Genomic DNA, 26,457 nt, shown 5'->3' with positions numbered 1-26,457 from the left:
ATATTTCTAAGGTGTGCCAGGAGGAAGGAGAGCAGCCCTGCCAAGCCCATATCAGCAGAGACCTCATGGATTCCTTTCTGTTGCCATGGCTGCTGTTGCTACTGCTGCTAAGTCACTTCAGTCGTGTCCAACTCTGTGGGACCCCATAGATGGCAGCCCACCAGGCTCCCCCGTCCCTGGGATTCTCCAGGCAAGAACACTGAAGTGGGTTGCCATTTCCTTCTCCAATGCATGAAAGTGAAAAGTGAAAGTGTAGTTGCTCAGTCATGTCCGACTCTAGTGACCCGATGGACTGCAGCCCACCAGGCTCCTCCATCCATGGGATTTTCCAGGCAAAAGTACTGGAGTGGGGTGCCATTTCCTTCTGTGGTTGCCATGGCAGATCCTTGTAAATGTCAGAAAGAGATGTCCTCATATCCTTCTCAGGGGTAACAGAAAAGTGATGAGCTTGATTTGAGATGGAGGTCTCAGGTCAGCAGAGGGGGAACTCTTAGGCCTTCACCTGAGTCACATTTAGGGTATGGAGTCAGCACCCTCAGTGGGATCACCATCATATATGTTCTCAACTTGCCTGATGCAGTTGTCACTCATGGCATGACAGGTGTGGTCAAGCGATGCCACCCTCACATCCTTTTGGATCTCAGGAAGTGAGAGCCATTCTCTGCAGAAATGTTCTCAGATCCACAAAGAGGGGAGCCTTGGGTCCTGCCTGCATCCAAATCAAGCTAACTGAGGATTGAGGGGCCCACCCACTTTTGGATAGAGGGGTAAGAGGGCCTGGCCCTGCACTCAAGACAGATCCTGAGAGAAGGGTGTGGGACTGAGCCACCACCCCAGGCCCCAAAGATTTTTTTAAGTTTCCTTTTTTAAAGCAGTTTTAGATTGACAGCAAAATGGAGCAGAAAGTACAGAGAGTTCCCATATGTGTTCTTCCTGGACACGTGTACAGCCTCCCCCACTGTCAGTGTCCCCCAGTAGAGTGGGCTGTTTGCTACAATCTAGGAAGCTACTTTAGCAAACAGTCCTGACCTAGCACACTTACTTGCTTACTTGCATTACCTTCATTCTTGGTATTGTACCCACTGTGAATATAGACAAATGGATGATGACTTGTATCCAGCCTTATGGGTTTCCCTGGCGAGTCAGCGGTAAAGAATCCACCTGCCCATGCAGGAGACACGGGTTCAATCCCTGGATGGGAAGATCCCCTGGAGAAGGAAGAGGCAACTCACCCCAGTGTTCTTGCCTGAGAAATCCCATAAACAGAGGAGCCTGGCAGGCTACAATCTGTGAGGTCACAAAGAATCGCACATGACTGAGTGACTAAACAACAGCATCCACCCCTATAGGGTCATACAAAGCAGTTTCACAACAGTAAAACCTCTCTGTGCTCTGTTCATCCCTCCCTCTGCCCATCCGCACCCAGTCCCAGGCAACCATTGGTCTTTTTACTGTTTCTATAGTTCTGCTTTTTCCAGGAGTCATGTAGTTGGAATCATGCAGTGTGTAGCCTTTTCACATTAGTTTCTTTCACTTAGTAATACACATCTAAGGTTCCTCCACGTCTCTTCAGGGTTTGGAAACTTATTCATTTTTTGCACTGAACAGTATTCCATAACTTATCCTGTTACCTGCTAAAGGACACCATTGTTGCTTTTTTTAAGTTTTGGAAAATATGAGTTAAGCTGCTATAAAGAACTGCATGCAGGTTTTGTGTGGATGTAAGTTTCCAGCTCGTCTGGCTAAACACCAAGGAGCATGACCACTAGATCGTAGGGTAAGAGTATGTTTGTTGTTTAGTCGCTCAGTCATGTCTGACTCTTTGCCACCTCATGGACTATAGCCCACCAGGCTCCTCTATCCATGGGATTTCCCAGGCACGAATACTGGAGTGGGTTACCATTTCCTTTTCCAGGGAATCTTCCCAACTCAGGGATCGAACCCATGTCTCCTGCAATGCAGATGGATTCTTTACCATTGAGCCACCTTGGAAGCCTAAGAATATGTTTAGTTTGTTAAAAAAAAAAAGCAATTTATTAAGGTATGATTGACATATACATATTTAATGTATACAAATTGATGAGTTTGGAGTTAAGTCTACTCTGAAACTACCACCACAGTTTATGCCATAAACATATCCATTACCTCCAAAATTTCCCACTCACTCTTTTTAAAGTTTATTTTTATTTTTATTTTTTTCCATTTTTATTTATTTATTTATTTATTTTATTTGACAAGATATATTTAATATTCTTACTTGCAATACTGCTGCTCTCAATTGTATTTCTTTCTTTTTTTTTTCAATTTTAATTTTAAAAAAATTATACATGTGTTCCCCATTCTGAACCCTCCTCCCTCCTCCCTCCCCATATCATCCCTCTGGGTCGTCCCAGTGCACCAGCCCCAAGCATCCAGCATCGTGCATTGAACCTGGACTGGCATCTCGTTTCATACATGACTTCACATGTTTCAATGCCATTCTCCCAAATCTTCCCACCCTCTCCCTCTCCCACAGAGTCCATAAGCCTATTCTATACATCAGTGTCTCTTTTGCTGTCTCGAATACCACCACAGTTTATGCCATAAACATATCCATTACCTCCAAAATTTCCCACTCACTCTTTTTAAAGTTTATTTTTAATTGGAGTATAGTTGCTTTACGGTATTGTGTTGGTTTCTGCCATACATCAACATGAATCAACAATAGGTATACATATTTCCCCTTCCACTTGAACCTCTCTCCCACCTCCCACTCCTTCCCACCCCTCTTGGTTATCACAGAGCAGTGGTTTGAGCTCTACATCTGCGTCTCCATTCCTGACCTGCAAATACCTTCAAGAGTACTATCTCTCAAGATTCCACATGTATGCGTCAGTATACGATATTTATATTTCTCCTTCTGACTTACTTCACTCTATATAATTGGCTCTAGGTTCATCCAGCACATTAGAACTGACTCAAATGTGTTCCTTTTTATTGCTTAGTAGTTTTCTGTTGTGTGTATATATATATATATATATATATATATATATATATATATATATACCACAGCTTCTTTATCTATTCATCTATCAATGGACATCTAAGTGGCTTCCATGTCCTATATATATATATATATATATATACCACAGCTTCTTTATCTATTCATCTATCAATGGATATCTAAGTGGCTTCCATGTCCTAGCTATTGTAAATAGTGCTGCAATTAACATTGGAGTACATGTGTCTTATTCAGTTATGACTTCTTAAGGGTATATGCCCAATCGTGGGATTGTTAGATCATGTGGTAGTTTTATTCCTAATTTTTAAGGAATTTCTATACTGTTCTCCATAGTGGCTGTATCAATTTACATTCCCACCAACAATGCAAGAATGTTCCCTTTTCTGTACACCCTCTCCAGCATTTATTGTTTGTAGCTTTTTTGATCATGGCTATTCTAAGAGTTGCCTTCTCACCCTTTATGTTTTCTGTGTGTGATAAGAACACTTATCATAGTATTTGCCCTCTTAGAGAGTGTACAATATAGTATTCTTAACTATAAGCTCTATATTATATAGTAGTTTCCTAGAACTTATTCATTTTGTATAACTTTTGATTAATACTGAGAATTGGAATACTGCCTGCCATATCAGTGAAAGAACATTGTCAGTTATCAACAGTTGCAGCCCCCATAGATGGTGAGCCTTGAGGGAACACAAGATGTAAAACTATGGGATACAGATAGGTGAGGTTCATATCAAAGGAATGATTTCAGTGAGCCCAGATTCTTGCATCTTCCCATACAAGGAAAAGCGCTAAATTCCTTAACTTGGGTTATCTGGTTTTCCTTCACTTATGATAATCTTTTGATATTCAGACTACCCGCCCTTTGTTGCAAAACTTCTATATGACTTGGCTCCTCCCCTCCCTCCCTTGCCCGGAGCAGTTCGAACCCTCAGGGTTACTCGAGATGCTGCCTCCAGGGTAGAAGTCCTAAAGGTTTCTACCAAACAGAACATAACTGTCAACTTTTAGGCTGTGAATGTTTTTTAAGTCTACAGTTCCTTCCCATCCACTCTCCCATAGCCTCCGGCAACCACCACTCTATTCTCTGCTTCTTTCACTTTGACCATTTTGGATTGCTCATATAAATGTCGTGTAGTATTTGTCCTTCTGTGTCTGGCTTATTTCACTATAACATAGTGTCCTCTAGTTATATCCATGCTGTCATAACTGGAGAGGTTAGCTTCTTTTTAAGGCTGAATGATATTCCATTGTATATATATTTTACATCTTCTTTATCCATTCATCTGTCCCTGGACACTTAGGCTACTTCCCTCTCTTGGCTATTGTGAGTAGCCCTGCAATGAATGTGGGAGTGCAGAGTTCTCTTCAAGGTCCTGATTTCAATTCCTTTGGATAGTAGTGGAATTGCAGAGAATATTATGTGTTATTTTTGATTTTTTGAGGAACCTCAATACTGTTTTCCATAGTGGGTGTACCAATTTACATTCCTACCAGCATTGTTGAATATGTATAGTTTACTAAGAAACTTGCAGACTGTCTTCCAAAGTGGTTCTACCATTTTGCATCACCACCACCAAGGAATGAGAATTCTTGTTGATTCACATCCATACCAGCATTTGGTGTTGTCAGTCCTTTGGATGCTGGCCATTCTAAAAGGCATGTTGTGATATCTGCTTTTTTTTTTTTTTTAATTTTCAGTTCACTAATGGTATATGATGTGGATCATCTTTTCATATGCTTGTTTCCATCTGTGTATCTTCCTTGGGGAGGTCTCTATTCATATCTTTTGTCTATGTTTTATTAGATGTTAGTTTTCTTCTTATTAATTTTAAGAGTTCTTTGTATATTTTAGGTTAGAGTCTTCATCAGGTACGTCTTTTGCTAATATTTTCTCCCAGACTATGGCTCATCTTCTTGTTCTCTTGATGGTATATTTTTACCGAGCAGACATTTAATGGGAATGAAATCTACCTCATCAATTATTTCTTTCATGGATCCCCATCACTTTTTCCTATGATGGTATTTTGTTGATTGACTGATTGCTATGTGAAACATCTTTTTTTAATATAAATTTATTTATTTTAATTGGAGACTAATTACTTTACAATATTGTAGTGGTTTTGCCATACATTGACATGAATAAGCCATGGGTGTACATGTGTTCCGCATCCTGAACCCTCCTTCCACCTCCCTCCCCATCCCATCCCTCTGGGTCATCCCAGCGCACCACTCCTGAGGACCCTGTCCCATGCATCAAACCTGGACTGACGATCTGTTTCACATATGATAATATACATGTTTCAATGCCATTCTCCCAAATCATCCCACCCTTGCCCTCTCCCACAGAGTCCAAAAGACTGTTCTGTACATCTGTGTCTCATTTGCTATCTCACATACAGGGTTATCATTAACATCTTTCTAAATTCCATATATATGCATTAGTATACTGTATTGGTGAAGGCAATGGCAACCCACTCCAGTACTCTTGCCTGGAAAATCCCATGGATGGAGGAGCCTGGTAAGCTGCAGTCCATGGGGTCGCTAAGAGTTGGACACGACTTCACTTTCACTTTCCCTTTTCACTTTCATGCATTGGAGAAGGAAATGGCAACCCACTCCAGTGTTCTTGCCTGGAGAATCCCAGGACGGGGAAGCCTGCTGGGCTGCCATGGGGTCGCACAGATTCGGACATGACTGAAGCGACTTAGCAGCAGCATGCTGTATTGGTATATTTCTTTCTGGCTTACTTCACTCTGTATAACAGGTTCCAGTTTCATCCACCTCATTAGAACTGATTCAAATGTATTCTTTTTAATGGCTGAGTCACATTCCATTGTGTATATGTGCCACAGCTTTCTTATCCGTTCATCTGCTGATGGACATCAAGGTTGCTTCCATGTCCTGGCTATTGTAAACAGTGCTACAATGAACATTGCAGTATACATGTCTCTTTGAATTCTGGTTTCCTCGATGTGTATGCCAAGTAGTGGGATTGCTGGGTCATATGGCAGTTCTATTTCCAGTTTTTTAAGGAATCTCCACACTGTTCTCCATAGTGGCTGTACTAGTTTGCATTCCCACCAACAATGTAAGAGGGTTGCCTTTTCTCCACACCCTCTCCAGCATTTATTGCTTGTAGACTTTTGGATAGCAGCCATTCTGACTGGAGTGACATGGTACCTCATTGGGGTGTTGATTTGCATTTCTCTGATAATGAGTGATGTTGAGCATCTTTTCATGTGTTTGTTAGCCATCTGTATGTCTTCTGTGGAGAAATGTCTGTTTAGTTCTTTGGCCCATTTTTTGATTGGGTCGTTTATTTTTCTGGAATTGAGCTACTGCAGGATTTGCTTGTATATTTTTGAGATTAATTCTTTGTCCGTTGCTTCATTTGCTATTATTTTCTCCCATTCTGAAGGCTGTCTTTTGACCTTGCTTAAAATTTCCTTTGTTGTGCAAAAGCTTTTAAGTTTTAATTAGGTCCCATTTGTTTATTTTTGCTTTTATTTCCAATACCCTGGGAGGTGGGTCATAGAGGATCCTGCTGTGATTTATGTCAGAGAGTGTTTTGCCTATGTTCTCCTCTAGGAGTTTTATAGTTTCTGGTCTTATGTTTAGACCTTTAATCCATTTTGAGTTTATTTTTGTGTATGGTGTTAGAAAGTGTGTTAGTTTCATTCTTTTACAAGTGGTTGAGCAGTTTTCCCAGCACCACTTGTTAAACAGATTGTCTTTTCTCCACTGTATGTTCTTGCCTCCTTTGTCAAAGATAAGGTGACCATAGGTGCGTGGATTTATCTCTGGGCTTCCTATTTTGTTCCATTGATCTATATTTCTGTCTTTGTGCCAGTACCATACTGTCTTGATGACTGTGGCTTTGTAGTAGAGCCTGAAATCAGGCAGGTTGATTCCTCCAGTTGCATTCTTCTTTCTCAAGATTGCTTTGGCTATTTGAGGTTTTTTGTATTTCCATACAAATTGTGAAATTCTTTGTTCTAGTTTTGGGAAAATACTGTTGGTAGCTTGATAGGGATTGCATTGAATCTATAGATTGTTTTGGGTAGTATAATCATTTTCACTATATTGATTCTTCCAATCCATGAACATGGTATATTTCTCCATCTGTGCGTGTCCTGTTTGATTTCTTTCACCAGTGTTTTATAGTGTTCCATCTATAGGTCTTTTGTTTCTTTGGGTAGATATATTCCTAAGTATTTTATTCTTTTTGCAATGGTGAATGGAATTGTGCCCTTAATTTCTCTTTCTGTTTTCTCATTGTTAGTGTCTAGGAATGCAAGGGATTTCTATGTGTTAGTTCTATATCCTGCAACTTTACTATCTTCATTGATTAGCTCTAGTAATTTTCTGGTGGCATCTTTAGGGTTATCTATGGAGAGGATCATGTCATCTGCAGACAGTGAGAGTTTTACTTCTTCTTTTCCAACCTGGATTCTTTTATTTCTTTCTCTGCTCTGATTGCTGTGGCCAAAACTTCCAAAAATATGTTGAATAGTAGTGGTGAGAGTGGCCACCCTTGTCTTCTTCATGACTTTAGGGGAAATGCTTGCAATTTTTCACCATTGAGGATAATGTTTGCTGTAGGTTTGTCATATATAGCTTTTATTATGTTGAGGTATGTTCCTTCTAGTCCTGTTTTTTTTTTTTTATCATAAATGGATATTGAATTTTGTCAAAGGCTTTCTCTGCATCTATTGAAATAATCATATGGTTTTTATCTTTCAATTTGTTAAAGTGGTATATTACGTTGATTGATTTGCCGATATTGAAGAATCCTTGCATCCCTGGGATAAAGCCCACTTGGTCATGATATATGATCTTTTTAATATGTTGTTGGATTCTGTTTGCTAGAATTTTGTTAAGGATTTTTGCATCTATGTTCATCAGTGATATTGGCCTGTAGTTTTCTTTTTTTGTGGCATCTTTGTCTGGTTTTGGTATTAGGGTGATGCTGGCCTCATAGAATGAGTTTGGAAGTTTACCTTCCTCTGCAATTTTCTGGAAGAGTTTGAGTAGGATAGGTGTTAGCTCTTCTCTAAATTTTTGGTAGAATTCAGCTGTGAAGCCATCTGGTCCTGGGCTTTTGTTTGCTGGAAGATTTCTGATTACAGTTTCAATTTCCATGCTTGTGATGGGTCTATTAAGATTTTCTATTTCTTCCTGGTTCAGTTTTGGAAAGTTGTACTTTCCTAAAAATGTGTCCATTTCTTCCAAGTTGTCCATTTTATTGGCATATAGTTGCTGATAGTAGTCTCTTATGATCCTTTGTATTTCTTTGTTGTCTGTTGTGATCTCTCCATTTTCATTTCTGGTTTTGTTGATTTGATTCTTCTCCCTTTGTTTGTTGATGAGTCTGGCTAATGGTTTGTCACTTTTATTTATCTTCTCAAAGAACCAGCTTTTGGCTATGTTGATTTTGGCTATGGTCTCTTTGTTTCTTTTGCATTTATTTCTGCCCTAATTTTTAAGATTTCTTCCCTTCTACTAACTCTGGGGTTCTTCATTTCTTCCTTTTCTAGTTGCTTGAGGTGTAGAGTTAGGTTATTTGTTTGACTTTTTTCTTGTTTCTTGAGGTAAGCCTGTATTGCTATGCACCTTCCCCTTAGCACTGCTTTTACAGTGTCCCATAGGTTTTGCATTGTTGTGTTTTCATTTTCATTCATTTCTATGCATATTTTGATTTCTTTTTTGATTTCTTCTGTGATTTTTTGGTTACTCAGCAGTGTGTTGTTCAGCCTCCATATGTTGGAAGTTTTAATAGTTTTTCTCCTGTAATTGACATCTAATCTTACTGCATTGTGGTCAGAAAAGATGCTTGGACTGATTTCAATTTTTTTTGAATTTACTAAGGCTAGATTTATGGCCCAGGATGTGATCTATCCTGGAGAAGGTTCCATGTGCCCTTGAGGAAAAGGTGAAATTCATTGTTTTGGGGTGAAATGTCCTATAGATATCAATTAGGTCTAACTGGTCTATTGTATCATTTCAAGTTTGTGTTTCCTTGTTAATTTTCTGTTTAGTTGATATATCCATAGGTGTGAGTGAGGTATTGAAGTCTCCCACTATTATTGTGTTATTGTTAATTTCCCCTTTCATACTTGTTAGCATTTGTCTTACATATTGCAGTGCTCTTACGTTGGGTGCATATATACTTATAATTGTTATATCTTCTTCTTGGATTGATCCTTTGCTCATTATGTAGTGTCCTTCTTTGTCTCTCTTCACAGTCTTTATTTTAAAGTCTTTTTTACCTGATATGAGTATTGCTACTCCTGCTTTCTTTTGGTCTCTATTTGTGTGGAATATCTTTTTCCAGCCCTTCTCTTCCAGTCTGTATGTGTCCCTTGTTTCGAGGTGGGCCTCTTGTAGACAACATATATAGGGGTCTTGTTTTTGTATCCATTCAGCTAGTCTTTGTCTTTTGGTTGGGGCATTCAACCCATTTACATTTAAGGTAATTATTGATAAGTATGATCCTGTTGCCATTTACTTTGTTGTTTTGGGTTCGAGTTTATACACCTGTTCTGTGTTTCCTGTCTAGAGAATCTCCTTTAGCAGTTGTTGGAGAGCTGGTTTTGTGGTGCTGAATTTTCTCAGCTTTTGCTTGTCTGTAAAGCTTGTGATTTCTCCTTCATATTTGAATGAGATCCTTGCTGGGTACAGTAATCCAGGATGTAGGTTTTTCACTTTCATCACTTTAAGTATGTCCTGCCATTCCCTTCTGGCCTGAAGAGTTTCTACTGAAAGATCAGCTGTTATCCTTATGGGAATCCCCTTGTGTGTTATTTGTTGCTTTTCCCTTGCTGCTTTTATTATTTGTTTGAGCTTTGTTAATGTGATTAGTATGTCTTGGGGTGTTTTGCCTTGGGTTTATCCTGTTTGGGACTCTCTGGGTTTCTTGGACCTGGGTGACTATTTCCTTCCCTATTTTAGGGAAGTTTTCAGCTATTTTCTCCTCAAGTATTTTCTCATGGTCTTTCTTTTTGTCTTCTTCTTGTGGGATGCCTATGATTCGAATGTTGGGGTGTTTAACATTGTCTCAGAAGTCTCTGAGATTGTCTTCATTTCTTTTCATTCTTTTTTCTTTTTTCCTCTCTGTTTCATTTATTTCTACCATTCTATCCTCTACCTCACTTATCCTATCTTCTGTCTCTGTTATTCTACTGTTGGTTCCCTCCAGAGTGTTTTTTATCTCATTTATTGCATTATTCGTTATATATTGACTCTTTTTTATTTCTTCTATGTCCTTGTTAAACATTTCTTGCATCTTCTCAATCCTTGTCTCCCGGCTATTTATCTGTAACTCCATTTTGTTTTCAAGATTTTGGGTCATTTTCACTCTCATTATTCAGAATTCTTTATCAGGTAGATTCCCTATCTCTTCCTCTTTAGTTTGGTTTAGTAGGAATTCATCCTGTTCCTTAACCTGCTGAGTATTTCTCTGCCTTTTCATCTTGTTTATATTGCTGTGTTTGGGGTGGCCTTTCTGTATTCTGGCAGTTTGTGGTTTCTCTTTATTGTGGAGGTTCCTCTCTGCAGGTGGGGTTGGATGGGTGGCTTGTCAAGGTTTCCTGGTTGGGGAAGCTTGTGTTGGTGTTCTGGTGGGTGGAGCTGGATTTCTTCTCTCTGGAGTGCAATCAAGTGTCAAGTAGTGAGTTTTGAGATATCTATGGGTTTAGTGTGACTTTGGCCAGCCTGTATATTGAAACTCAGGGCTATGTTCCTGTGTTGCTGGAGAATTAGCGTGGTATGTCTTGCTCTGGAATTTGTTGGCCCTTGGGTGGTGCTTGGCTTCAGTGTAGGTATGGAGGCTTTTGATGAGTTCCTATCAATTAATGTTCCCTGGAGTCAGGAGTTCTCTGGTGTTCTCAGGTTTTGGATTTAAGCCTCCTGCCTCTGGTTTTCAGTCTTATTCTTACAGTAGCCTCAAGAGTTTTCCATCTATACAGCACTGATGATAAAACATCTAGGTTAATGATGAAAAGTTTCTCCACAGTGAGGGACACCCAGAGAGGTGCACAGAGTTACATGGAAAAGAGTAAAGGGAGGAGGGAGATAGGGGTGACCAGGAGGAGAAAAGGAGGAATCAAAAGCGGCAAGAGCAAGCTAGCCGGTAATTATTTTCCTATGTGCTCTCCACAGTCTGCAACACTCAGAGAGGTTCATGGAGAAGAGAAGAGAAGAGGGACGAAGGAGACAGAGGTGGCCAGGAGGATAAAAGGCAGAATCAAAAGGAGAGAGATCCAGCCAGTAATCAGTTCCCTAAGTGTTCTCCACAGCCCGGAACACACAAAGAGATTCACCTAGTTGGGTAGAAGAGAAAAGGGGGAGGGGGAGATAGAGGTCACCTGGTGGAGAAAAAGGAGAGTCCTAAGAGGGAGAGAGCAGTCAAGCCAGTAATCTCGCTCCCAAGTAAAAATGGGTACTGAAGATTGGGTTCTTAAAGGTACAAAATTGATAACAAATACCAAAAAGCAAAGATTAAAAATCTAGAGTAGACGTTAGAGTCTCAAAAATACAATATTAAAAAAACAAAGTCACAAAAATTATAAAATATATATATATGAAGTTTGGTTTAAAAAGAGGGTCTTTTTTTTGGCAAGGTAATAGTAGGTTATAAAAATGAAAATTAAAGGAGTAATAGAGAACTTAAAAATTTTTTTTTAATTTTAATTAAAAAATTATAATAGTAAAAATACATCTAGGACTTTCTCTGGACCTTTTGTGGACAATGTTGTGTCAGTTCATTTTCAAATAGTTCCTTGATCCGGCTTATACTTCTCAAGATCTAAAGGCCCCTTCCTATGTAGTCATTGCTAACTACAGGGTTGTAATCTGTTGCACTTGTCACTTCCAAAGCAGTTCTCTCTGTTTATTTTAGCTTCTTCTGTTTGCTGGTCTCTTCAGTGTCTAATTTCCACCCTGACACAAGGGGGTGGTGGTGGTCAGGTTTTTTAGGCTCCCTTGTTGAGTCGTGCTGCGGGGAGGGAGGAATACTGCAAGCAAATGTTTACGGGGAGTGCTCGTACCACACTGGGTTTGCCCACACTCACGGTGTATGTGCTTTCCCAGTCTACACTGCTCAGGCTCTAGGTTGCTCTGCCGGGAACTATGTGAGGCGGGGCTTGGGGTGCATGCACTTCCCCAGTCTAAGCCTCTCAGGTTCAGGTTCTCAGGTACTCGACAAAGGCCCAGACTTGGTTGGGCCAGCGTTTTGTGCCCGTCCCAGGTCCGAGCAGCTCAGGTGACCAGGTGCTTGGCGAGCACAGTTGCCCCCAGTTGGAGGCTGTGTCTTATCGCCTCCCCTGTCCCAGCTGCTCAGTTTTCTGGGTGTACAATGGACACGTCTTCTCAGGTGTGCCATGTGTCTCTTCTGGGGAGCTGATCTCTGGCTGCGATCCTCCTGGTTGACCCTCTGGTCGCGATCCTCCTGGTTGACCCTGTGGTCAACCATCCAGAATCCCAAGAAGTCTTGGTTAGCAATGAAGCCTGCTTGCAGTTTGGTAGAGGATTCCTCTCTGGAGCTGCAATTGCCCCCTTCTGGCTCTGGCTGCCCTCGCCTGCCTGTCTCCAGTGAGGGATGGGCCAGTCCACAGCTGGCTAGCTCTGCTCAGTCCTTTGCTCTGTGAGCAAGCCTGGCAGTGTCTTAGGTTAGGGCTTTTCGCGGGATAGCTATCCCACAGTCTGGGTTGCTGTCTCAATTTAGTTCCCTCAGATTGCCCTCGGGGCATTCAGGCCCGAGGTCTTTACCCTAAGCAATGCAGCCGGTGCCTCCCTGTCCAGCCCGCACTTGCTAGTGGCAGATGCAAGTGTCTGGGCTGCTGTTCCACTGGGAGTTGCCGTTAGGCACATAATCTGTGGGTTTTAATTATTTATGTATTTATTTATTTTTCCTCCCAGTTATGTTGCCCTCTGAGATTCCAAGGCTCGCCACAGACCTGCCAGTGAGAGTGTTTCCTTGTGTTTGGAATCTTCTCTCTTTTTTAAGACTCCCTTCCCGGGATGGATCTCCATCCCTACCTCTTTTGTTTCTCGTGTTCTCTTTTATATTTTGTCCTATCTCCTTTCGAAAACAATAGGCTGCCTTTCTAGGTGTCTGATGTCCTCTGCCATCATTCATAAGTTGTTTTGTGGAATTTGCTCAGCAGTCAAATTTTCTTTTGATGAATTTGTGGGGGAGAAAGTGGTCTCCCCATCCTATTCCTCTGCCATCTTAAGACCGCCCCTTGAAACATGGGATCCTAATTCCACAATCAGGGTTTGAACTCATACCCCTTGCACTGGAAGCACAGTTTTGTTTTCTGTAATTTGAACGTTTATTTTTTGTGTGGGGATAGCCAATTAACAATATTGTGACAGTTTCAGATGAACAGTGAAGGGACTCACCCATACATATACATGTATCCACTCTCCCCCAAACTCTCCTACCATCAATATTGCCACATAGCACATAACCAAAATAATTAAGAGAAATAAAGGAGAGAAAGAGATAATGCTCAGTAACCATATGATTATCTGCATGTGCAAATTCAGACACCCTCAAGTTATCAAGAGCTTACAAGATTATCAGGTGCTATGCTTCTATGTAGAAAGTAAATACTTAATTTTTTTAATTAAAAATATTTATTTTTGGCTGCTCTGAGTCTTAGCTGTGACACTCGGGATCTTTGTTGCCACATGCAGGCTCTTTAGTTGTGGCATATGAAAGTTTTAGTTGTGGCACATGAACTCTTAGTTCTGGTATGTAGGATCCAATTACCTGACCAGGGATCAAACCTGGGCCCCCTGCATTGGGAGTACAGAGTCATAACCACTGGACCAACAGGAGGGTCCTGAAAGTAAATCTTTTAGAACCACCCTAAATCTGGTGGCTCAGAAAGTAAAGAATCCACCTGCAATGTGGGAGTCCTGGGTTTGATTCCTGGGTTTGGTACATCCGCTGGAGGAGAGCAACTCACTCCAGGATTCTTGCCTGGAGAATCCCCATGGACAGAGGAGCCTGGCAGGCTACAGTCTATGGGGTTGCAAAGAGTAGGACATGACTGAGCAACTAAGCAGACACCCAAAATCTGGCTGAGGAGAAGAAATATATCAGCTCTTTTTCTCTGACAGCATACCATCTGTCCTGAGTTCCTTGATTTCTGCTGCATTTTCCTAATCTTACATCGCTTCGGGGACTGAGACCCGTTTTCTCCAAGATTTGCTAGAGGGTAACTGCACAAGTGTTCATAGGAATATGCATTTCCCAGGAAGCCTTTAATCAAGTGACAGAAGCTGATATTGGAACTCCATGAAAGAGGACTGTGGAGACAGTGACTCCTGATTATAGTGGTCACCCAAAGAGGTATCTTACATCAGTATAAGGAGCAGTCCCAGGCTGTGGTAGATGTAGTGAGGATGCTGAGCAAGAGGAATCAGAAGGACTCAAGTTGCATCCCCGCTGCCTATTTTCGGAGGCCCTTATGGACTACGATCACATGAGGGTCACCCTGATGCCCAACTTGGAATTCTCAGAGACTAGGATCTTGATGTAAGACAAGCAACTTCATAGAGCAGAGACTGGAGTTACATGGTTCGTCACATATCAATGTGAGGACGTGAAAGTGCACTCACAGTAGCACACACTGCATCAAAGGAGGCCCTGGAAAATCTCTGTCACTGTGCTCCCCAGGAAGCTCAGGGCCCAGATGTCAGGTTGATTTCAGTCTGGAAATTCTCAGTGAGGTGAGGCCTCTGTCTAATAGGATCAGCCTAGTTTCGTGGGTGGATGAACCTGAGCCCAAGCAGGACCTCAGATGACAATGATGAGTGTTAGCGGGGACCGCTGGAGAGGGAGCCAAACAGCATTCTGTAAATTCTTAGCTCTGAGAGACCCAGAAGAGCTACTTCTGAGTGGTCCCCTCATACCACCTGTGTGAACTCAGGGAGGGCAAAGCCTTCTCTAGCAGGATAGGGCCCCAGGTCTGCAGAGGGGTGTCATCTTGACCATAACTGGACTTAAGATGAGGACGATGAGAGATAATGAGAGGATCCCTCCCCCAAAGAGGGAGGCTTACAGAGTGGTGCCCCTCCTGACAAGCAGAGATTCTCAGAGCAGTGCCCTGATACCTTCCACTAGGGACTTGGGTTGGAGAAGGAAATGGCAACCCACTCCAGTGTTCTGGCCTGGAGAATCCCAGGGATTGGGGAGCCTGGTGGGCTGCCATCTCTGGGGTCGCACAGAGTCGGACATGAAGGAAGCGACATAGCAGCAGCAGTAGCAGAGACTTGGGAAGGCAAGGGCTTTGTTTGGGGGCTGTAGGACTTGTGTTGATAGATGGAGGCGTTTGGGGCTCTGATAAACTGCACACGGAGGACCCTGAGAGAGAATCCAGGGACGGATGAATATTGAGCTACCGGGGTTCCCATAGCACGCCGCCCTTGCCGTCGACTCCGGGCGACGTAACGTAGGACCGTACGCAGCTCCCCTCCACTTCTGCTTCGAAGGAGAGACGCTCAAGCGGTAGCTGCAGCGACCGTTTGGCAAGACTTAGGGTCCAGGACTCATCCGGAACCAAGGTGAGGACCTGAATGTAGCTGAAGGGACTTTCCCAACCCTCCCAGTAATAAAAGTGACCCATCCACATCCCACCCCTGTGATATGGCTCTTGTGGGCCCCTCAGAGCTATCGGCTGAATGTGGTCTAGAGTGTCTCAGGCTAAGGCGTTGGTCTGTGGGGGTAGGCCCGGATTCTACCCCCGGAGGTGGTCTAGGACCTAGATAACGGCCCTGAGGGCTGAGGAGCAGAGTGCGACACTGCAAGGGGGCCCTACTGAGTGACTCCCCTATACTGGGCTCTAGGAGGCCTCGGGTAAGTTGGCCAACTGTGGTGCCCCCTGGTGTCCACTGGAGGTGGTTTTGGTGAAGTGACAGCCTTGCTCTAACAAAATAAAACCAGTTCAACAAAGGGAGCTAGTCTGCAACATGATTCATGGTTGTGACGCTGAGTAAGGATGGTGGCCACTTCCTTAAGAAACAGGGCCACATAAAGCGCCAGCCCTGTTTTCAGGCCTGGGAGAATCGGGCGTTTTGACATGACACTTCCCGGGACATCTCAGGGAACTGAGCAACCAGGTCAAAGGGGGCAGCCTCAGGTTGGCAAGGGAGGCGTTCAGATTTGGAGGGGTCATGGTGAGAACCTCGGGGGCTGTGGGGATGTTCCACACCACATCATTCGGACCAAATCCTCCCTGTCGTCATCCCTGGCAGACCTCAAGAATACATGTCGGTCCCCACTTTGGGCTAGGGAGTAGTCAGCAGAGGGAGAACTCTTAGACCCTGTCATGAGTCAAATGTAGACCTTGGTTACTTCTATGTCCTGGCTATTGTAAATAGTGCAGCAGTGAACATTTGAGTACAAGTGTCTTCTTCCATTACTGTTTCCTTGGGGTATATGCCCAGTAGTGGGATTGTTGGCTCATGTGGTAGTTTCATTCCTAGTTTTTTATGCAAAGTGAATTAGGTCAGAAAGAGGAAAGGCAATATCATATATGAATGCATTTATATGAAATCCAGAAAGATGGTACTGATGAACCTCTTTGCAGGACAGCCTGGAGATGCAAAGATAGAGAACACACTGATGGACACAGTGGGGGAAGGAGAGGGAGGGACAGATTGAGAGAGTAACATTGAAAATGTACACATTAACATATGTAAAATAAATAACCAGTGGGAATTAGTTTTATGACTCAGGGAGCTCAAAGCCAGTGCTCTGACAGCTTAAGAAGGGTGGGATGGGGTGGGAGGTGGGAGAGACTTTCAAGAGGGATGGGATATACAGTATACCTATGGCTGATTCATATTGATGTGGGGCAGAAGATAACACAATATTGTAAAGATATTATCTTTCCATTAAAAATAAATAAATTTGTTTTAAAAAAGACATATAGAAGAAAAGAGGAGCAAAAAAAAAAAAATTTAACTTTGAATTGGGATCTTGGATGGGACCACAGGGACGTCAACCTGCCTGCAACAGCTTCCATTCTTAGGAGACCGTGTTTGAGAAGATGAGGTCATCTTCACTTCCTCCTGTGGGGACACAGGGTGATTGGCTTTTACTATCAGACAGGTATCAGTTCAGGAGAAAGAGGAGGTTCTCTGCCAGGAGCTCAGTTGAGGAATCTGAGTGAAGACTCAGAGCATGCATCCCAACCCTTGGATTTCAGCCCAGGAAATCTCAGGGATGGGCTGTGAGGTTGAACATCTGCTTTACTGTTTTATACCAAGTCTAGGGGAGGGGAAATGTCTAGTCTGAAGGTGCAACCAGAAATCAGCAAGTGGAGAATAGTGCCCAGTTTTTTAAGGAGCCAAGGTAAGGACCATGAATGATGATGCCAGTGAACTCAGGATAGAAAAGACCCTACTGAGCTCTCAGCACTGGGTATCCCCTGGGAGGGAGGTGGACTGAGGCATCCCTTCACTTGCTTCTGGATCATGTGGAGGTCTGAAGTGTCTGCATCAGAGTAGCAGAGAGAAGGGTGCCCAGGCTCCACTAGGACTTGATGTGATAATACTGAAGATGAGCTGAGAGGACCCCACTGCCAGCCCCTGCTGTCACCTCAGTAAGTCCAAAGCAGGGCTGAGAGGACACAGAGGAAAAGTAAGCCTCTGTTATTCCTTTGGGATTCTCAGGGGACAGGCTAACAAGGAAAACAGGAGCCTTGTGGGTTCCTAGAGCAGTGTCCTCAAGGAAACCTGCAGAGGCGGCCTTTGATGAAGCCAAGGTAGAATCTCCCTGTTTTAAGGTGCTCATGTCACCTCATTCTCCATCCTCCAGGTGCCCCAGTCTCCTGTCTATTGGCCAAGACCCCTGCCTGCAGTCCCTGACCACAGCCGTCATGCCTCGTGGGCAGAAGAGTAAGCACTGTGCTCATGAGAAACGTCAACAAGACCGGGCTGAGACCCAGGGTCTTCATGATCATGCTACCACATTTGGGGAAGAAGAAACCACCTCCTTTTCCCCTCCTGATTCAGAGAGCACTCCCTCAAGCTCCTCTGCTGCTGGCACCCTGAAGGGTCGTCAGGGAGCCCAAGGCACCACCAGTGCTGCTGTAGGTGCTATACGCGAAAGATCTGGTGTCGGTGGCACAGCAGACTCGAGATCTGGTGTAGGTGCCAAGGGCCAAGTTCAGGAAGGTGAAAATTCCTCCCAGGCCTCAGCTGCTGCTGAGAGCTGTCACACAGATCTGACCAGGGATTCAGAGAGTTTGCTGTGGTACATGCTGTTTAAGTATATGATGAGGGAGCTCATTAAGAGGTCAGAAATGCTGAAGGTTATCCACAGAAGTTACAGGGAAGAATTCCCTGAGATCTTCAGAAGGGACTCTGAGTGCATGGAGCTGGAGTTTGGCCTAGTGCTGAAGGAAGTCAGGCCCAACAGTCACTGCTATACCCTGGTGAGCAACCTAGATCTCAGCGACAGTGAGTCTATGAGAGGTAACTGGGGGCTGCCGAAGAATGGTCTTCTGATGCCTCTGCTGGGTGTCACCTACCTGAATGGTCACCGCGCCTCTGAGGAGGACATCTGGAAGTTCCTGAATATGTTGAACATCTATGATGGAAGAAGGCACTTCATCTTTGGAGACACCGAGAAGCTCATCACACAAGATCTGGTGCAGGAAGTGTACCTGGAGTACCGCCAGGTGCCCAGCAGCGATCCCCCTCGCTATGAGTTCCTGTGGGGTCCTAAAGCGCTCACACAAAACAGCAAGACAAAAGTCCTGCAGATTTTGACCAGGGTCAATGATTCAGCCCCCGACACCTTACAGCCACGTTATGAGGACTCTTGGAGAGAGGAGGTAGAGAGCTCCGGAGCCAGAGCTGCAGCCGGGACCGGCCCGTCTGCCTCAGCCAGCACTGGCCCTTCTGCTCTGCCAGTGCTGGCCTTTCTGCCTCAGCCAGACCTGGCACTTTTGCTGCAGCTAGGGCTAACATGTCTGCCACGGCCCGGCCCGGCCCTCCTGCCTCGGACAGTACTGGCAATCCTTCCTCGGCCAGATATGGCACATTGGCCTCGGCCAGACATGGAACATCGGCCTAAGCCAGGGCTGACATATCTGCCAGGGCCAGTTCTGGCCCTTCTGCTCAGCCAGTGCTGGCCCTTCTGCCTTGGCCAGTGCTGGCCCTTATGCCTCAGCCAGTGCTGGCCCTTATGCCTCAGCCAGTGCTGGCCCTTATGCCTCAGCCAGTGCTGGCCCTTCTGCCTTGGCCAGACCTGGCATTTCTGGTGCAGCCAGGGCTGGCACTTTGGCCTCATCCAGTGCTGGCCCTTCTGCCTTGGCCAGACCTGGCATTTCTGGTGCAGCCAGGGCTGGCACTTTGGCCTCATCCAGTGCTGGCCCTTCTGCCTTGGCCAGTCTTGGAACTTTTGCTGCAACCAAGGCTGGCACCTTGGCCTTGGCCAGTGCTGACATGTCTGCCAGGACCAGGCCTGGCCCTTCTGCCTCAGCCAGTGCTGGCCCTTCGGCCTTGGCCAGTCCTGGCACTTCTGTTCCACCCAGGGCTGGTACTTCGGCCTCGGCCAGGGCTGACATGTCTGCCAGGGCCAGTGATGGCACTTCTGCCTTGGCCAGATCTGGCACTTCTGCTTCAGCTAGGGCTGACATGTCTGCCAGGGCCAGGCCTGGCCCTTCTGCCTCAGCCAGTGCTGGCCCTTCGGCCTTGGCCAGTCCTGGCACTTCTGCTGCAGCCAGGGCTGGCACTTTGGCCTTGTCCAGTGCTGACATGTCTGCCAGGGCCAGGCCTGGCCCTTCTGCCTCAGCCAGTGCTGGCCCTTCAGCCTTGGCCAGTCCTGGCACTTCTCATGCAGCCAGGGCTGACATGTCTGCCTGGGCCAGTGCTGACCCTTCTGCCTTGGCCAGAACTGGCACTTCTGCTCCGACGAGCGCTGACATGTCTGCCAGGGCCAGGCCTGGCCCTTCTGCCTGGGCCAGTGCTGGCCCTTCTGCCTTGGCCAGACCTGGCACTTCTGTTGCAGCCAGGGTTGGCACTTCGGCCTCGGCCAGTACTGGCCCCTCTGCCTTGGCCAGACCTGGCACTTCTGCTGCAGCCAGGGCTTGCACTTTGGCCTCAGCCAGTGCTGACATGTCTGACAGGGCCAGGCCTGGCCCTACTGCCTTGGCCAGTGCTGGCCCTTCTGCTTTGGCCAGACCTGGCACTTCTGTTCCACCCAGGGCTGGTACTTCGGGCTCGGCCAGGGCTGACATGTCTGCCAGGGCCAGTGATGGCCCTTCTGTCTTGGCCAGTGCTGACCCTTCTGCCTTGGCCAGACCTGGCACTTCTGCTGCAGCCAGGGCTGGCACTTTGGCCTTGTCCAGTACTGACATGTCTGCCAGGGCCCGGCCTGGCCCTTCTGCCTTGGCTAGTGCTGGCCCTTCTGCCTTGGCCACTCCTGGCTCTTCTGCTGCATCCAGGGCTGGCACTTTGGCCTTGGCCAGTACTGACATGTCTGCCAGGGCCAGGCCTGGCCCTTCTGCCTCAGCCAGTGCTGGCCGTTCGGCCTTGGCCAGTCCTGGCACTTCTGCTGCAGCCAGGGCTGGCACTTTGGCCTTGTCCAGTACTGACATGTCTGCCAGGGCCCGGCCTGGCCCTTCTGCCTGGGCCAGTGCTGACCCTTCTGCCTCTGCCAGTGCTGACCCTTCTGCCTTGGCCAGACCTGGCACTTCTGTTCCGACGAGCGCTGACATGTCTGCCAGGGCCAGGCCTGGCCCTTCTGCCTGGGCCAGTGCTGGCCCTTCTGCCTTGGCCAGACCTGGCACTTCTGTTGCAGCCAGGGTTGGCACTTCGGCCTCGGCCAGTGCTGGCCCCTCTGCCTTGGCCAGACCTGACACTTCTGCTGCAGCCAGGGCTTGCACTTTGGCCTCAGCCAGTGCTGACATGTCTGACAGGGCCAGGCCTGGCCCTACTGCCTCGGCCAGTGCTGGCCCTTCTGCCTTGGCCAGACCTGGCACTTCTGCTTCAGCTAGGGCTGACATGTCTGCCAGGGCCAGGCCTGGCCCTTCTGCCTCAGCCAGTGCTGGACCTTCGGCCTTGGCCAGTCCTGGCACTTCTGCTGCAGCCAGGGCTGGCACTTTGGCCTTGTCCAGTGCTGACATGTCTGCCAGGGCCAGGCCTGGCCCTTCTGCCTGGGCCAGTGCTGGCCCTTCTGCCTTGGCCAGACCTGGCACTTCTGTTGCAGCCAGGGTTGGCACTTCGGCCTCGGCCAGTGCTGGCCCCTCTGCCTTGGCCAGACCTGGCACTTCTGATGCAGCCAGGGCTTGCGCTTTGGCCTCAGCCAGTGCTGACATGTCTGACAGGGCCAGGCCTGGCCCTACTGCCTTGGCCAGTGCTGGCCCTTCTGCTTTGGCCAGATCTGGCACTTCTGTTCCACCCAGGGCTGGTACTTCGGCCTTGGCCAGGGCTGACATGTCTGCCAGGGCCAGTGATGGCCCTTCTGTCTTGGCCAGTGCTGACCCTTCTGCCTTGGCCAGACCTGGCACTTCTGCTTCAGCTAGGGCTGACATGTCTGCCAGGGCCAGGCCTGGCCCTTCTGCCTTGGCTAGTGCTGGCCCTTCTGCCTTGGCCACTCCTGGCTCTTCTGCTGCAGCCAGGGCTGGCACTTTGGCCTTGGCCAGTACTGACATGTCTGCCAGGGCCAGGCGTGGCCCTTCTGCCTCAGCCAGTGCTGGCCCTTCAGCTTTGGCCAGTCTTGGCACTTCTCGTGCAGCCAGGGCTGACATGTCTGCCAGGCCAGGCCTGGCCCTTCTGCCTGGGCCAGTGCTGGCCCTTCTGCCTTGGCCAGAACTGGCACTTCTGCTCCGACGCGTGCTGACATGTCTGCCTGGGCCAGTGCTGGCCCTTCTGCCTTGGCTAGACCTGGCACTTGTGTTGCAGCCAGGGTTGGCACTTCGGCCTCGGCCAGTGCTGGCCCTTCTGCCTTGGCCAGACCTGGCACTTGTGTTGCAGCCAGGGTTGGCACTTCGGCCTCGGCCAGTGCTGGCCCTTCTGCCTTGGCCAGACCTGGCACTTCTGTTGCAGCCAGGGTTGGCACTTGGGCCTCGGCCAGTGCTGACCCTTCTGCCTTGGCCAGACCTGGCACTTCTGCTTCAGCCAGGGCTGACATGTCTGCCAGGGCCAGGCCTGGCCCTTCTGCCTCAGGCAGTGCTGGCCCCTCTATCTTGGCCAGACCTGGCAATTCTGCACCAGCCAGGCCTAGCCCTTGTGCCTCTGCCAGGGCTGACCCTTCTGCCTTGGCCAGACCTGGCACTTCTGCTCCAGCCAAGGCTAACATGTCTGCCAGGGCCAGGCCTGGCCCTTCTGCCTCAGCCAGTACTGGCACTTCTGCAGCCAGGGCTGGCACTTCGGCCTTGCCCACGACTGACATGTCTACCAGGGCCAGGCCTGGCCCTTCTGCCTCAGCCAGTGTTGGCCCTTCTGCCTTGGCCAGACCTGGCACTTGTGCTGCAGCCAGGGCTGACCCTTCTGTCTCAGCCAGTGCTGGCCCTTCTGCCTCAGCCAGTGCTGGCCCTTCTGCCTCAGCCAGTGCTGACCCTTCTGCTTTGGCCAGTGCTGACCCTTCTGCCTTGGCCAGAACTGGCACTTCTGGTGCCGCCAGGGCTGACCCTTCTGCCTTGGCCAGTCCTCGCACTTCTGCTGCAGCCAGGGCTGGCACTTTGGCCTTGGCCAGTGCTGACATATCTGCCTCAGCCAGTGCTGACCCTCCTGCCTTGGCCAGTGCTGACCCTTCTGCCTTGGCCAGAACTGGCACTTCTGCTCCGACGAGCGCTGACATGTCTGCCAGGGCCAGGCCTGACCCTTCTGCCTGGGCCAGTCCTGGCCCTTCTGCCTTGGCCAGACCTGGCACTTGTGTTGCAGCCAGGGTTGGCACTTTGGCCTCGGCCAGTGCTGGCCCCTCTGCCTTGGCCAGACCTGGCACTTCTGCTGCAGACAGGGCTGACCCTTCTGTCTCAGCCAGTGCCAGCCCTTCTGCCTCGACCAGTGCTGGCCCTTCTGCTTTGGCCAGACCTGGCACTTCTGCTCTAGCCAGGGTTGACATGTCTGCCAGTGCCAGGCCTGGCCCTTCTGCCTCAGGCAGTGCTGGCCCCTCTACCTTGGCCAGACCTGGCACTTCTGTTCCAGCCAGGGCTGGCCCTTCCGCCTCAGCCAGGGCTGACCCTTCTGCCTTGGCCAGTGCTGACCCTTTTGCCTTGGCCAGACCTGGCACTTCTGCTCCAGTCACAGCTGACATGTCTGACAGGGCCAGGCCTGGCCCTTCTGCCTTGGCCAGTGCTGACCCTTCTGCCTTGGCCAGTCCTGGCACTTCTGTTGCTGCCAGGGCTTGCACTTTGGCCTCAGCCAGTGCTGACATGTCTGACAGGGCCAGGCCTGGCCCTCCTGCCTTGGCCAGACCTGGCCCTTCTGCCTTGGCCAGACCTGGCACTTCTGTTGCAGTCAGGGATGGCCCTTCTGCCTGGGCCAGTGCTGGCCCTTCTCCCTTGGCCAGACCTGGCACTTCTGCTGCAGCCAGGGTTGGCACTTTGGCCTCGGCCAGTGCTGGCCCTTCTTCCTTGGCCAGACCTGGCACTTCTGCTGCAGCCAGGGCTTGCACTCTGGCCTCAGCCAGTGCTGACATGTCTGACAGGGCCAGGCCTGGCCCTACTGCCTTGGCCAGTGCTGGCCCTTCTGCCTTGGCCAGACCTGGCACTTCTGCTCCAGCCAGGGCTTGCACTCTGGCCTCAGCCAGTGCTGACATGTCTGACAGGGCCAGGCCTGGCCCTCCTGCCTTGGCCAGACCTGGCCCTTCTGCCTTAGCCAGACCTGGCACTTCTGTTGCAGTCAGGGATGGCCCTTCTGCCTGGGCCAGTGCTGGCCCTTCTCCCTTGGCCAGACCTGGCACTTCTGCTGCAGCCAGGGTTGGCACTTTGGCCTCGGCCAGTGCTGGCCCTTCTTCCTTGGCCAGACCTGGCACTTCTGCTGCAGCCAGGGCTTGCACTCTGGCCTCAGCCAGTGCTGACATGTCTGACAGGGCCAGGCCTGGCCCTACTGCCTTGGCCAGTGCTGGCCCTTCTGCCTTGGCCAGACCTGGCACTTCTGCTCCAGCCAGGGCTGACATGTGTGCCAGGGCCAGGCCTGGCTGTTCTGCCTTGGCCAGACCTGGCACTTCTGCTGCAGCCAGGGATGGCCCTTCTGCTTCGGCCAGAGCTGGCCCCTCTGCCTTGGCCAGACTTGGCACTTCTGCTGCTGCCAGGCCTGGCAGTTTGTCGTTAGCCAGGGCTGACATGTCTACCATGGCCAGGTGTGGCATTTCTGCCTCGGCCTAGCCTGGTCCTACTGCCTCGGCCAGTGCTAGCGCTTCTGCCTCGGCCAGTGCCCACTCCAGGGCCACATCCAGCCGCTCTTCTCGCCCCTGGTGTTGTCTGAAGCCCGTTCTTCCCTTCGTGGTTGGAAAAGCCTTTCAACCTGTGTTCCTAATATGCATCTATAACATGTTGACTTCCCCCCAAATTTTCAGTATTACTTTTCTCAACAGAAACTTTATTTAGTTTAATGATAGAAGTATATTATTTACATGGGTACACATTGTTTGCTGTTTGTTCGATTTAGGGGTAAGAGTTTTGTTTTTTGAAATACATATTGGAAATCCTTAAATCACCTGTGATCCAGGATGAGAATAACATCACTTTAGGATAAGAATATGCTTAGAAATGTGAAAGACACCACACTAAAGAGGCTCAGAACATTGATACATAAATAGAGATATAGCTGAAAGCTAGTCAGTTTTTGGTTTACTTTCCTCTCTGTTTAGTTTCCCCTTTTGTAAAGGTAAAAGTTATATATCTGAATCTGCTTATGTTTTTCAAGAATGTTTGAGAATATAAATTATCACAAATGATTGATTCATGGTTCTTCTTTTACACAAACATTAATTGAGCATCTGCTCTTAAGAAGTCTTCATGCTTATACTGGTGATATTTAGTCAGAAATGTCCCAGCCTCTTCCCATTCAATTATAGTCTCTCAGAGAAGCTGTCATCCTATGGAAGAGGCTGAGATGCTCTCTACCTCAAGAAGAAAAAGAAAAAAGGGTAAAGTGGGGTTGGAAACAGCATATTACTTTGTTTTCATTGCTAGGCAGAATTTTTGCTAGATTCAGGAGGTTGGGTATTTTTTTTCCCCCTTCAGTTAGAATGCTGCATAGTACCTGATATCTCTTAGATGCAATAAAAAAACAAAAACAAAAAACCAGCTGATGTAATCCCATCTGATTATCTGAGGTCAAGATAATCATAGTAATAACCGCCATTGCCCCTAATGTCTCAGTAGAGTCAAGCACCATGACAGATGCTTTCTGTAAATACATGTATTCCACCAGTCCAATAGGACAGGGCCTATCAAACACAGTTCAAGATGGAGAGCCCGAGGCGCATAGAGACAGTGTTTGATTTTTGCTGAAATACTTCTGGGTGGTAAATGACAGAGCTGGGGCTAGACTCCTGCTCTATAAACTACTGTAGCACTCATACTATTTTCACCCCCACCCCAAGACATACCCTTGTCTTTTTAAAAAAAATACTTTTAATATTTGATATTTCATTTCCTTTTTCTTATTGATTTGGCTGTACTGGCTCTTAGTTGTGGCACGGCACGTGGGGTCCACTTCCCTGACCAGGGATCGAACCTGGGCCCCCTGCATTGGGAGCTTGGAGTCCTAGCCCCTGGACCACCAGGAAAGTCCCCACCCTGTATCTTTTATTTCAGGGTTTTTCTCAGCACTTCAAAATGTGTTCTAGGTGATAAAAAGGAATGCCCTTGTGCTCAAGCTACTGGATCAGAATGTGTAGCCAGAGCAGTAAGAATACCAAATACATTTAACAAAAAATACATACCCCTTATTCATTATTCACAGATTAATGACACAGTATTTGGTGCCAGCATAAGCATGTATGTTGGCCATGTTAGATAACCTCTGAAGACCAAGGGCTCTCCATATCATGCTTACAGTCTCTTGCCTGTAGAAAGTATACTGCTGTTATTGCTAAGTCACTTCAGTCGTGTCCGACTCTTTGTGACCCCATAGACGGCAGCCCACCAGGCTACAGCATCCCTGGGATTCTCCAGGCAAGAACACTGGAGTGGGTTGCCATTTCCCTCTCCAATGCATGAAAGTGAAAAGTGAAAGTGAAGTCGCTCAGTCGTGTCTGACCCTCAGCGACCCCATGGACTGCAGCCCACCAGGCTCCTCCATCTATGGGATTTTCCAGGCAGGAGTACTGGAGTGGGGTGCCATTGCCTTCTCCAGGTAGAAAGTATATCTATCAGAAATAACATGAGAATCTTCACCTGTCTGATGAGGAGATAGGTTAATGTACTTTTTTCCCTGATGGGTGACCACCTGTCCTGGGACTCCTGCCTTGGGCT

At 47.5% G+C, this 26,457-nt stretch overlaps 2 protein-coding genes across 2 annotated transcripts in view; both read left to right on the top strand.

Moving 5' to 3' along the window:
- LOC133242670 (melanoma-associated antigen B4-like) overlaps positions 1-15,531 on the top strand; it is a 53,169-nt gene extending 37,638 nt beyond the window's left edge. The window contains exon 3 of the mRNA XM_061408821.1: positions 15,436-15,531. Within this exon, the coding sequence (XP_061264805.1) occupies positions 15,436-15,531 (96 nt within the window). The remainder of the gene's footprint in view (positions 1-15,435) is intronic.
- A 2,301-nt stretch (positions 15,532-17,832) lies between these two features.
- On the top strand, positions 17,833-25,880 carry LOC133242669 (melanoma-associated antigen B4-like). Its single transcript, XM_061408820.1, has 3 exons — positions 17,833-18,917; positions 24,360-24,501; positions 25,830-25,880. The coding sequence occupies exons 1-3, from the start codon at positions 17,902-17,904 to the stop codon at positions 25,878-25,880; spliced, it is 1,209 nt and encodes a 402-aa protein (XP_061264804.1). The 5' UTR covers positions 17,833-17,901.
- Positions 25,881-26,457: the final 577 nt, after the last annotated feature.

The sequence above is a fragment of the Bos javanicus genome, chromosome X, assembly GCF_032452875.1.
Source record: "Bos javanicus breed banteng chromosome X, ARS-OSU_banteng_1.0, whole genome shotgun sequence".
In the NCBI taxonomy this organism is placed as follows: domain Eukaryota; kingdom Metazoa; phylum Chordata; class Mammalia; order Artiodactyla; family Bovidae; genus Bos; species Bos javanicus.
The sequence above is the reverse complement of the archived record's forward strand: the minus strand, read 5'-3'. Positions and strand labels throughout refer to the sequence as shown.